Source organism: Podarcis gaigeae (assembly GCF_964106915.1).
Source record: "Podarcis gaigeae genome assembly, chromosome: 3".
In the NCBI taxonomy this organism is placed as follows: domain Eukaryota; kingdom Metazoa; phylum Chordata; class Lepidosauria; order Squamata; family Lacertidae; genus Podarcis; species Podarcis gaigeae.
In genome coordinates, this window is record NC_139680.1 from 99,380,498 (window position 1) to 99,394,216 (window position 13,719).

The 13,719-nt window shown below is 42.2% G+C and overlaps 1 protein-coding gene across 4 annotated transcripts in view; it reads left to right on the forward strand.

Annotated features, from left to right (window-relative positions):
- The window catches only part of MTA3 (metastasis associated 1 family member 3), a 126,165-nt gene that overhangs the window by 89,637 nt on the left and 22,809 nt on the right, over window positions 1–13,719 (forward strand). For 2 of the 4 annotated variants that reach the window (XM_083733368.1, XM_083733364.1), the window contains exon 18: window positions 6,688–6,842. The exons of the other annotated variants lie outside the window; for them this stretch is intronic. In XM_083733368.1, the coding sequence (XP_083589494.1) occupies window positions 6,688–6,842 (155 nt within the window). The remainder of the gene's footprint in view (window positions 1–6,687; window positions 6,843–13,719) is intronic. 4 annotated transcript variants of the gene reach the window in all.

Genomic DNA, 13,719 nt, shown 5'->3' on the forward strand with positions numbered 1-13,719 from the left:
GAGTTTTGGTGGCCCAAGGTGAGGGAGGACGTACGGGAATATGTCAGGGGTTGCGACAGGTGCCAGCGAGCGAAAGGAGAGAGGGTGGCGCCAGCGGGGCTATTACAACCCTTACCCACGCCAGAAAGGCCATGGGAGGCAGTATCCATAGATTTTATGACGGACCTGCCAAAATCCAAAGGCAAAACAGCTGTCATGGTGGTGGTAGATCTATTAACCAAGATGTGTCATTTTATAGCTTGTTCACATGCGGTCACAGCGGAGGAAACTGCCAAGTTGTTTGTAGAACATATTTTTAGGTTGCATGGCGCCCCCTTGAGGGTTTTGAGCGACAGAGGGAAACAATTTACTTCCAGGTTCTGGAGGAAACTTATGAGCTTACTGCACGTAGAACTCAATTTCTCAACTGCCCGGCACCCAGAAACAAATGGGCAAGCGGAAAGGGCAAACGGGATTTTACAACAATACCTGAGGTGTTATGTAAAAGACAGAGAAAATGATTGGGTGGATAAGTTACCTCTAGCAGAATTTGCCTACAACAACGCGGAGAACGTGTCCACAGGGATGAGTCCCTTTCTGGCAAATTATGGGTGTCACCCCCGGGCATTCCCAGGAGAGGGAGGGGAGAGGTGGAGCGTGCCGGCGGCGGAATATTTTTTTGAAGAGATGGAAGCGATCCACCGTCAGCTTCAACTTAACTTAGAGAAAGCCAAGGAAGAATATAAGAAGCAAGCAGACAGAAATAGGAGGGAAGGTGAAACTATAAGGGTGGGAGACCGGGTGTGGTTATCCACCCAAGGACTACCGTTCAAGGGCGGGAGTAAGAAATTGAGACCCAAAAGATTGGGACCCTTTGAGGTCATACAGCAGGTCAACCCAGTAGCATTCAAACTCAGGCTGCCCAGTCACATGAAATTACACCCAGTATTTCACAGGTCATTACTGTCGCCGTACCGAGAGGGACGTGAGTGGGGGGAGCGTGAGAGAGAGGCCACCCAAACGCCCGTGACAGAAGAGAGAGAGCGCGACATGAACGTGGCAGGAATCATTGATTCCAGGTGGAAGGGGAATCAGGTGGAATATCTGGTAGAATGGGAGGGGGAAGTAGAGTCGGAAAACACTTGGGTACCAGCAGAGGTAGTCAATGACGAGGTCTTAATAGAAACATTTCATCAGCGTTTCCCAAGAAAACCGCAACCCGTGGCACGATTTAGAAGGGAACACTTTGGGACCACCGATGAGGAAGGAGAGTTTGAAGGGTTCCCAGAGTCAGGGGTGGGTGAGGAAGCCGACTCCGACGAAGAAGAGGAAGACGGGGAGAGAGACGGTACGCCGTGGCTAGAAGTGTTTGAATCCTCGGACGACGAGGAGAGTTCCTTCAGGGGCTTTCCGCCCTCACCGCCAGTGGGAGAGGAGGCGGGAGGGGGTGAAGGGGGCCCTGGGGGGGAGGTGGATGTCAGGGAACTGCCATCGGAGGGACAGGTGGTGGACAGGCTCCAGGAGAATAGGAGAGAATCGGCAGCAGAGGAAGGAACCAGCAGGGGGAGTGCAGGAGTCACAGCGGAGGGGAGGCTCTGGGATACTTCTAGTGAGAATAGCGAAGAGGTAACAAGACCCCCATTAGGAACTCCCACCCTTCGCCGGAAACTGTCACGCAGAGAGTCACGAAGGCACATGTCCGTCAAACAGCTTTTATGTTGGCGTAAATTCCGTAGACGCCCACTGTCAGATTCTACCAGCGACTGACGGAGTCATGCTTTGGGGGCTCCGTTAGTGCCTCGGTTTGGATGACCAGCCAAACCCCAGAGGGATCAAGCTTTTACGCACAAGCAGCTCACTATCCCATCACACTGCCATATGATTATAATATACTGGGCCTCTGAATTAGAGATAAGAAATGTGACAAGTTGTGTGTGGTCAGTGGACTCACTGGCTAGTTACTCTTTTGGGAAATGTGTAAGTCATAATACTCAGAATGATACAGAAATGATAATACAATTTATTGAAGGCAGCATGACTGACCGTTAAATGAAAAAAGATCAACTCACTGCTTATCAGTCGATGGCTTTCAAGAATATGGGAAGATTGCAAATATAAACATGGAGATAAGACAGCAAAATAATCAGTTTTTAGAGAAATGGAGTTAGTTTATCCACTACTACTATTTCTTAATTTATATAAAATATTCAGTTGCATATAATTCACAATAGGTATTTTTATGACCAAGGGTGTTGGCTCCTGGGGGCCAAGGCACTATGGCCCACACTGTTTTTTTGCCTCTGGAGGGCCCTCTGAATATTGAGGGGGCCCTCCATCAGAACATTGTGTTGGGCCCCCTTAATTGTCCAGATAAGCTGGCACCTCTGTTTATGATGAATTTGAAATGATAGTGGTTTCCTTCAGTGTCTACTAAACCATTTTTTGTTACTATAATGTATAAGGTGCTGGCGGTATATCTGTTATTGAATAGTTTAATGTAAGCATGCTTGAGTAATGGCAAGGTATAAATGTAATGAATCCATAAGATGACTTTGTGTATCAAATGTGGGCAGGAGCAATTATGTAAAGGCAAGATGAAGTGCTGCCATGTTCTTCCATAATTTCCCTTGCCTTTCCTGGAGTGTACTGGATGTTCTGAATTTGAGACAAGATGGAGTTTCTGCTGTTAAGATGGTGTTCTGCTGTTAAGAGTCTGAGATAGGATAGAGTTTCTGTTGGTGTACTACCCACCCGATGGAGGCAGTCTCAGATGTGGCACGGAACCCTAAACTTTTTATTCTTAAACTATGGGCTGGGACTCATTACTGGGATGGCCATGCTAATTCATGCTCTTGTAGTCTCTGGACAAGATTACTGCAACATGCTGCCCTTTGAAAAGGGACAAGAAACTTCAACTGATGCAAAATGCTGTTTCAGCGGCTGGTTGATTAGAGCACAGTATACTAGATTGACTATACTATTGCCAGTTCATTACAGCATAATGGAAAGAGTTGGTTCTTGCCTTGAAAGCTCTAAATAACTTAGGATCTGAGTACCTTAAGGAATACCTTTTCCCCTCACACATTTCCACGTGTACTCTATTCAGCATGTGAGGTCCTGCTCTGTGTCCTCCTACCAACAGAAGTTCTGTGAGTCTACTAAGAGCAGGGCCTTCTCAATAATGGCACCAATTTTATTGAATGCCCTCCCAAAGGAATCCCACTTGGGTCCAACAAAATAAAAATCCAAATCTTTGAGAAGGACTTGAACATTGGTTAATTTCACTGGTCTCCTGTGCGGGTATAGATGTACCATTTTGCTGAGTTTGTTGGGGAGTTTTAAAGTTATTGTTGAATTTGTTTATATTCTTATATTTGTTTCCAGTCTGCTGCAGTGTTTCTTTTTTGCTATGGGGTTATTTAATGTTGATGGCTTGTAATGTTTTTATAGTAAAATGATATCTAATTATAAAAAATAAATCATGCATAGGTTTCTATCCTAAAGTATACCTTATTTTTATACAAGGGAATATAAAGTGAGTCACAGCCCTGAAGATCCTCAAGAGCTTGATTTTAGGTTAGTCAAGTGAAGATATGAGCATTAGAAGAAATAAATAAATACTTTGCTTGTGTCACTTGTACTGCCATGAGGGATAGAGACTCGGGTTGCATTCTTGAATGTTTTCTGACATCCTATTAGTAGTGCTTAGAATATTTCAGTTCTTGCATTAATGTGTTTGGCTAGTTCTTGAGGGGACATATGAATATACCCTATGCTGGATCAAGATTTCAGGAGTCCTAGCAAAAAACACCCCATGTGTTGTATCCCTAAAATTTTGAGAGAATATGGAGAGGCCTGCTATTATTGAGCTCACCCAGTCCCTCTCAGAGTCTTAGGATGAGATTAGAGATCCTTGCTTTTCTGGGTTCTTTGCAAGGCTCAGAGAGCTTGGGGCAGTGGGTGAGCAGCAGAATATTTACGCTTCATGGCATCCGATACAATGTGAGAAACAACCACACACTATGTGTTCCACAAAGAAGTCTAGAACGGGAGGAGGTCTCTTACTTACAGAGGGATGAGATCTTTTGCTTTGTGTAGGGCATTCAGGAAGGTCAGAAGCTATGTGATTTTACCTTTGACTGCTTCATAAACTTCCAGGCCACCATTTGCAAAGACAGTCAAATGAAACTAATAGTGGAGTTGGCCTGGTTTCTGTGCCCTGGCATTTTCCTGACCCTGATTGTTTTCCATAGTGTCTCTCATATTGCCTATCAGTAGGCAATAGGACATTTAGGAACAGAGGAAGTGCCTTATACCAAGTCTGCGTGGGAGGAATTAAAATATATGAATCCCTGTAGACCTGTGTGTGGAGGTGAACAACAAAAAGAAATGGCTAGGTGCCTGGATTCAAATTGTGGGGCTTGCACACAGAGAACCCTAGTAGCAGAGTATTAATCTCACATAAATAAGTAGCACTGTAAAGTGTTACGAATATAGGTTGTTCAGCCTTTCTTATCGCATTCAGCTGCACACAACAGCTGACTTTTTCCTACCCCTTTTGCAATGAGCAGACCACACACTGTTAAGTAAGTTTAAAATGCATTACTTACAGATTCAAAGTCTCAAGTCATGCATTGTTCCATGCAACAGCAAGGATAACACAGGCAAAATACTCTTAGGTAGAAAGTACAGGATAGAGTTCCAAACATGTGCTGTAAGCCTGGGAGCAAGCTAACTCATGTCTGTCGCATTACATGATGCAGAGAGAGAGAGAGAGAAAGAGAGAGAGAGAGAAGAAGAAGAAGAAAAAGTAGAAGAAGAATTAGAAAGGCTTCCAGAGAAGAAGGGGCATGACGTAATTGAGTCTATCTAGCAGTACAACTCCTTTAGCTCTTCATGCACTAACTAGCCCTTTGCTTCTTAGTTGTATTTAACCACAACCTCCTGCAGTCCTTCTAGCTCACTATTGCCTACGCTGACTATCAGGTCTGTCCAGGGTTTCAGGCAGGTGACATTCCCAACGCTACCTGGAGATGCCAAGGACTGAACCAGGAATCTTCTGCATGCAAAACAGATGCTCTGAGCTGCACAGCTGAAGCAAGCATGCCTTAAATGCAATGCCAGTTGGAAAGTAAACAGGTGGCAAAACTCACTTTGGATTTGCCCCTACTGATTTCAACCCTGTTTATATTTGGTTTTGGTTTCGGCTAAATGTTTGTGACACACATGCTGGACTTGCTTAGGATTGGCCAGGTTAAATTTTTTGTGACACATGAATATGTCTCTTTTCAGCCAGCTGTTTTCTGTAAATAAATTATTCAAACTTGCTTCAGGGAAACATTGCAATGGCTCATCTTTTGAGGCTGAGGTTGCAGTGATATAGAGCTGCTCCTAATGGGCTCAGGAATTGAGAGGGCAGGGGCGGTTCCTAGGCTTTCAGGGCAAAAGCAGTGTGGTGAATCTTTCCGTGGTTTGGCATCAATAACGCAGAAGTGCTGTTAAAGTAGTAAATGGGAGCACTATATCTGACATCATCTTCAAAGAGTTTGTGCCTGAAAGTTTATTGATCATGTTCTTCTGTAGCAGTGGATGTGCTTTCCAATGGCTTTAGAGGGAGCATTAAGTATTTGAGTAATGCCCAGGTTAAAAAGCAAATAGCTCTATTCCTTCTGACTTCCTATGCCATGCATTCTTCACTGCTTTGTCCACAGGACTGCATACTGAGATATATCAGGCCACCCTGGACTGAGTTTGAATTTAAAACCCAGATTAGGCTAAACTTCAGCAAATGCATTCAGCACCCCAGTCTGCCTTTTTGGTGGATAGCCTAATATTTATTGAAATAGTACTACAGGCAAAACAGGAACCTTATATCCCATCGGTACTTATTAAAGGCTAATCTATGCTAGGGCTAGGAGGATAATTTAATGGCTAATATAAGGAGGAGGAGCAACAGCCACAGGAGTTGCTCTTAGTAGAAGGAGCAACAGCAAATGAGCACATTTCTCACTGTAATGGGTTCTACTGGGACTTTATCATTCCCATTCAGTGTCTACAGCTGAGTGTAGCAGAGAATCAGCAGTGCCTACGGCAACAATATCCAATGTCAGAAACCTTCAGCATGCTATTGGGCACCAGATTGCTAGAGGGGCCACTGGGGCCACCTCCTAGGCTAATTTCATGGATCAGAATGCAGTTATCCTTTGGACTACACACTTCTGATTTTGTGATGCAGGTTGTGGGTCAAAGATGCCTACAAATTGCATATTTCAGGGAGAAATCCATACAAAAACAAACACTTTGGGGGGGAAAGTATATTTTAGAGCTGAAATGTGTGCAATTTTAAAAACTGATGCATTAAAAATGGGGCAGAACGGATTTATGATTAAACATATGTGAAACTGACACCGGAGAGACTAACCCAGGCATAGGCAAACCTCAGCCCTCCAGATGTTTTGAGACTACAGTTCCCATCATCCCTGACCATTGGTCCTGTTAGCTAGGGATGATGGGAGTTGTAGGCCAAAAACATCTGGAGGGCCGAGTTTGCCTCTGCCTGGACTAACCTGTCTATCCTTTGTTGTGTTGTGATGTGGTGGGGAGCTTATAAACAAGGACAAAATAACACTCTCCATTGGATTGTAGTCCATGTTTCTAAAACATTTCCTGATTTTTTTTATTTTTTTATTTTTTTGGCAATGATTTCAGCAAGCGGCACATGATTTCTATACAACTAATGGTAAAACTTTACAAGTCGGCACAAGTGACCTTATGCCAAGTGTTACGCCGTTGCTCAAGAGGCAGAGACAAAACTGGCTCAATGCTCCTGATGATGGTTTCTTTATTGCTACAGAAGAGACCAGGTAAGAGAAAGTGGGGAGATAAGAGCCTGCAAGAATCAAGAGTGTAGAAAGCTCGCCCGCCCTCTCTTTGCTAGGTAACATTCTGAGAACGCCGAAATGTATTCTTATGCATATGATGGATCCAGCTAGTCAATTCCCACAGGTGTCAAACACACTGAAACAGTCTTCATCAAGTACTACGGTAATATTTATAGGCACATTTAAATCCGTAGAAAGGCTGTAATCGGTGATCCAATATCAGTATCTCAAACAGGCAAAAGATCCTTCATGCATTTATTCTGTGCTAGAAAGAGAGGCTATTGTAAATATCCGTTCCTCACTTTCCATCATATGACCGAAGAATAAACATTTCCCCACAATTTAGCACTTAGGAAATGGTTTTTTGTACTCTGGCTGAGAGGTAGATATAAAAGCTGTGGGTTTTTCAGAGGGTGAACATGGTTTGTTCATAGATTATTGTGTGGAGTTTTGATTCTTCCCGATATCTTTTCTTCATCACCTGACCATTATTTATCTCTGTATAAAGAACCAAAGACAGCCTGTTCCTGCAGTGCTACCCTTGCTTAGTTCCTTTTATTAAAACATCCTTCCATTCTTATTTACAAGCACAAAGATCTCTGAGTGCAAATGCTTCCAGTGATTGCACTGATTGCCATGGAAATCCCTCAATTATAGCTTATTCAGTGATGGCTTGATGATGCAACGCAATCCCTTTAAAACGCAGGGGAAACTGGCAAATTTATTTTAGATTGAGATGCAGCTCTCTCTCTCTCTGTGTGTGTGTGATTATACATAGGTACACGGATGAATATTTACAGAACAGCTTCATTTATCCAAATAGCTTGAAAGCAGTTGGAAAATAAGGAATAACTTCTTGAATATTTCCATATGCCGTTGCTTGGAAGAATAGAGAGCTTCAAACATACTGATTGCTCCAGGAGAAATTTGTTATGCTGGTATTTCCAGCAGCAAGCTACTAAACATGGATGTAGAACACATGACTTTATAAATAACTGTGTGGAAATGTTGGGGACACCTATGGCAATCAACCTATGCATATATTTTATTAACCTGTTGCACGTTTGCTATGAGAAACACCAGTGTGCCCTGAAGTTACTGTAATGCAGAGCTTTCCAAACTGTGTTAGTGTGTCGGCTGCCGTGTGCAGGTGTATTGCGCAAACGCTGCCTGTGCTTCTCGCTGGGCTGGAAAGGGGTTAGTTTAACCTCTGGTTTGCTAGTAAAATTGAATTACTGTGTTGTGAAATGATGCATGTCTAAAAAGTATGTTGCCAGTATGAAAAGTTACCAAAGGTTTAATTTACTTAGCTTTTAGGTTTAATTTACTCAGCTTTGCATGGACATGGACTGGAAAATATTCACAGTACATTGGGATGCTTCAGAATTTGAATAATGGCAGCTCAGCTTGAATCTCTCTTCCACATGAACTTGATCACAGGTTACTATCAATGATGTAATGTGTTTTATGAAGCAGAGTGTTTTTACGAAGTTTTCCTAAATCCTGGAGGTGCTCAAATTAGCAACATGCAAAAGGATGGCTTAGGGAACCGACACTGGTTTATATAGGTTACTTTTTCTGATCAAGCTGAGTTTAGCAGCCCTTGAAAATCACTGTCTTTTGAAGACAGTGCCCTGCATAAATAGTTCTGTACCTAACCTTGGCATGGAAAATATCTCCACCATAAAATTTCATATTCAGTTGTCTGATGTGTTTGGGCTCACATACCCAGCTACATATTTAAGGGCATGTTTGGAACATTTGCCCCAGCCCCACTGGTGAAATGTTAATTGTTGCACTGTTGGAAATTATTAAGCTGGAAAAGGAGCCTTATCTAATGCTGGGACTATATTGTTAGTAATTCACAATTATTTATTTGTTTTCAGTGTCTGCATCTTGCCTATTTATGGACACTTTATGCTGCTGACAGTCAACAATAAATGGGATGCAGCTTTGGGTCCTACAAGGGACTAGCAGTAGAAGTTTGGGCCTTTTTCTTCTTCTTTGAAGACTTGACCCTGGTGTCAGGTACAGGCATTTTTTAGAGGTGAACCGAGAGGCAGCACAGAGCTGGGGAGTCAGAGTTGAGGGACCAAGCCCTGAGGCCAAGCTGAGGGATGCACAGAAACACAACCGAGGCAGGAAGATGGTTGTAGCTCAGACAAGATCACTGTAGACAAATGCCTTTGACTTGTCCAGAAGGGCTCAGCCTGGGTAAGTGGAGCCTGTCCAGAGCCTAAGACTACTCCACAGTTGGAAGATGTCAGGAAGAGCTATGACTCAGTGGTACAACATAGAGTCATTCCCCGGAATCTTTAGGTAGCGCTCGGGAAGAGCTCTGTCTGACTAAAAGTCATAGTAGATAATACCAAGGTCAGTGTACCAATGGATTGATTTTACATCACGTAGCTTCCTCTCTTTGAGTGTTCCAAGATGCAATTCTCCCTGGGTTCTGTGTACAGCTGCAAACAGAACTAGAAGCACCCACATACCCTGCAAAACGTTGCAATGAAAAACCAGGATGCCACCTTCCACGTCCGCACTCTGACATGAGTCTCATGTCAGGACTCTAAAAAGTGCTTTTTTCAGGCATGGCACCCAAAAACACATGTTTTGGGATGCTGCACAAGGTCTTCCTGTCCCCCAAAAGTGCTCTTTGGGGGCAAGATTGTGGCATGAGATTGTGGTGGCCAAAAAGATCACCACAATCATGGGGGACGGGGATGGTAACTGGGACAATTGGGTATGTAGCCAGTTCTAGCCTCTGCAGCTTCTGACATTATTGGCCCATTTGGGCAGCCTGCTCCATGTTGTTACTATTTATTAAGTTATATACAACTTAATGCCAAAATAGAATTCCATTGTGTGGTATTGTAAAAAAACAAAGAAAAAAGTGTGATATTGTGAGGTTGTTGTTGTGTTTTTTTAAAAAAAGAAGGATTAACTTGAAACTGTTGATTAGTGAACAAAACAAAAACATGATAATCTGTCTATTGTGGACTTCCAGAAGTGTGGTCTGATCAGAGATGCTCACTTGGGGCGGGTGGGTACTTTATATCAGAATATAGGATTCCAATATTGTTACCATTGTCCATCATGAGTTCTCTAATCTCTAAAGTCCTCTATGAATATACCCAAGAAAAATGAAAATATTTTGTGTGTGGAAACATTACATAAAAATAGCAATGTTACAACATTCTCTTGATAACGCTAAACTCCTATGGACAATTTTTCTAGGCACTTTACTTTTGTACTGCAGAAACCATTATTTATCAGCATATTGGTACATTTTTCAGGCTGGCTTGCTTCAGCCTCCCTGTTCTAATATTGCACCCAGGTATCTAGGGTGGAATTATTTTAGAAATTCTGGCTTTTTTCGCAGTTAAATAGAAGCAAGGAAGGACTGTGGAAAAAAGGTAGATCATTTACTCTACTGGTGGTTTCCCACAACCCTGCCCTTAGTGAAAAGAAAATCAGGATGTTCTGAATCGATATTAAGTCCTCTGCAGACTAAATTATTTCCTCAGTCTCTTCCATCTTCATTTCTATCGGCTCGTGTGTGTGTGTGTGTGTGTGATTGCTGCATTTGTACAAGACAAAAGATCAGAGTGAATGCACACACACATAGATTTTAAGGCACGCTCTCATCACCTGATGAACTGTAACACTGAGTGATGATTGAGCAATTGCAGCTCTTGCAGCCCATATTTAGGAAACACTGGTTCTTCACAGACTATCTACATCTGTGTGCAATCACTATGTGCAAGAGAAGAGGTATTGCAGCAGAAAAACTCATCAAGAGTTTCCATGCACTGGTCTGGTGAAAAGCTACAATCGACAAATGTGGTTGCTAGTGGAGCCATTCCTTCCTCCATGCATTGACTGAACACACACATTGTCTTCGCAGTGAAAATGCAATATATTTTTTTCTGGATTCAGTTTACACATTTAGCTGCTAGATCTGAGGTATTGTGTAATATTGCAGTGAGAAATTATGTGTGAATAATCTCTTGGAATCCTGGACCCTACAAGGGAATGGAGCGGGTGGAGGTGTAATAACTTGTGAATATTTTTCAATAGTTAGCCTGTGATTCATCTTCCCAATAAACTGCTCATGCAGAGAAACTTTGCAGTTGCTTGTTAATCTCTCTATATTTTCAAGAACTTCAAGGTGCTATGAGCCTATATAATACATCTTAATTTAGCTGTGTTTTGCTAACCCAGGCTCATTTTAGGCTTTCTTGTCCTCAAACGAAATAGCTGTAATATAGGTTCTTTTGTAAATGTCTTTTTTTAGCTTAATGCAGGGAATGACTATGTTTTTAAAATTGTCTTCATTGTGCTAAATTGCCACTCTTGGTTTTTATATAACCAAAGAATATAGAAAAAATCATATTGCATTAGCCAGAACCTCAGGAGCAATGTGACTCTGAGTGACAGCTTGGATTTGTTTAAACTTCATAATGCAAGGACCATTACCATGAAAATGAATGATGAAGCCGGTTGCATGATTGAACCATATTATGCCTTTTTAAAAATGCCACAAATTTGTAATTTGTATGTATAAAATAAATATCATACATACAGAATAAATGTAGTAAATTTGGACTAGCAGAACTGGTAGGGATTGAAGAGTTATAGCTTAGTAACTTCGTAATATGTAGTAGGGCATCTACTTTCATGCAGAAGATCCCAGGTTCAATCCTTGGCATGTTCAGGTAGGGTTGAGAATGTTTCCTTCTATCAGTCGGTCTGTGTAGATAATATTGAGGTAGATGGACCAAGGGCAGCTTCCTCTCTTCCTCTGTTAAGGTCATCTGCTGCCAACACCATATGTATGATGTACTCTTTGCATGAAGGATGTTTGGCCAAAACACTGAAATTCTGGAATTCAACACTGGAATTCAACATTGTGCTATGGCAAACATCCAAACAGGGAAAGCATTGCAGCTTGCCAGATAGAACACCCCCCCTCCTGAACTACCTACATCACTGCTCTGAGGGTTCTCCTGAACCCTCCATGACCCCATTTTGGGGACACTGTTGGGGCATGGGAGGAAGCCCTGTCATGCAGGCTGCAGCTCTTGTGCATGGCTTGTATTGATGGGATTTGTTAGGTGACTCTTGCCTTACATTTAGAACGAATTCAAATCAACATTATGCACGAGGAAGCCCGTCATACCTCAGTGTCCTTCAGCTGCTTTTGGGTCTAGTATCTGGAGCTTTGTGTAAGATCTAGACTGGAAAATTGCTCCAGATCCTGGTGATTTGAAACATGTAAAATATGGACCGGACTTCCCGACATGACAACATGATTTTAAGGCAGTTATGAGCCATCATCATAGTCTTTCACAGAGTTACCCACTTAAAGCAGACTTTAGTGTCCCATGAGGTTAAATCGAAGAGTATTACATTTAGGCTGCAATGGTCCTATACCATAATTCGTTTGGCTACTGTTCAAAACATATTTGTTTAGGCAAGTTAATCCAGACATGTTGACATGTTTTTTTATCTGGTTTTTAGCTTATTGATGATTTAAAACATTTTTTTAATGTTTTAAATAGTTTTTCAAATGTATTTTTCTGATAATATTGTTCTTTTATATTTTTGGAAGCTCTGTTGAGCTTTTATTACAGTCGAGCAGAATATAAATCTTGTGAAATAAATAAATATACCCACTTACCTGTTAAGGCCATTAAACTCAATGTGACTTAACTTCTAAGTAGATGTGTATAGGAAATGACAGAAGTGAACCCTCAAATATCCTTGTAGGTGATCCTAAAAGCTCTGATTGGTCTTGCCTCTTGGAACTTGGACATGCACCTTATGTGTTTGCTTTCAGAAACAATGACGTCCCTTTGGCAGGGATGGCCAAAGACATTTTGGCACATGAGGTGAACCACAAAATGCTCTGCTCCTTCTAGGGAAGAAGGAGTGAGTGAAGATCTACTTAAAGAACAAGGGCAAAAAAAAATCTGCATTGGGGGAGGAGACCAGCAGTATCCTCTTTTTCACCAGGAGACCACTGTAGAGGCAGCACTGGGGATAGGGGGGCTGCCAAGGAAGTAGCAGATCTGGCCTCCAAGGAGCTGTGACAACAAAGGCCATGGACTCTGCATTCCTTGAAGGCTGGATCTGCTGCCCCTGTGGATTCTGCTGCCTGAGGCAGTTGCCTCATCTTGCCTCATGGATTGGCCAGCCCTGACCATTGGTGTGCTCCCAGAAATGTGCTTGCCCTGTGAAGCATGCAGCCAGTCTAAGTATTGCACTACTTCTGATTACTAGCAATGGAATCCCATATGTGTCTACTTGTACATCCTATTAACTTCAAGGGAATTTACTCTTCCGGAAATGGGTACAGGATTACAGCCTAAATCCCACATTTTTTCAGTTATGATTGAGACAGGCTTATTATGTTGGACATGGGCTATTATTAATGCCAAGGTCTCATTGGTAGTTACCACCTGAGTCAATTTGTTGACTCAGGTGATAACTACCCATGATTCCAGAAAATATCTTATTATATCTTAACTTAAAAAGCAGCCAAAGGATTTAAGTAGTTATTTTTAAAATAAATAAATTAAATAGATAGTGTTGCTGGGAATTGCTTTGGACAGGTGAGAGGAATCTGGGTGGATGGCGAGTGAAGACACACACACACACACACACACACACACACACACACACACACACACGAGGCAGAATAGTTACCCACCTTTCAGAGCTTTAGGGAAAAGGCAATAAGAGCATAGCTACAGAGCAGTGAAATCCAGTGACTGTCATTTAAAGGACATCTTTACATATATTTTGGTGAAAATTTAAGTGCTCTGGAACAGGGAGAATGGACTTATGTGTACAG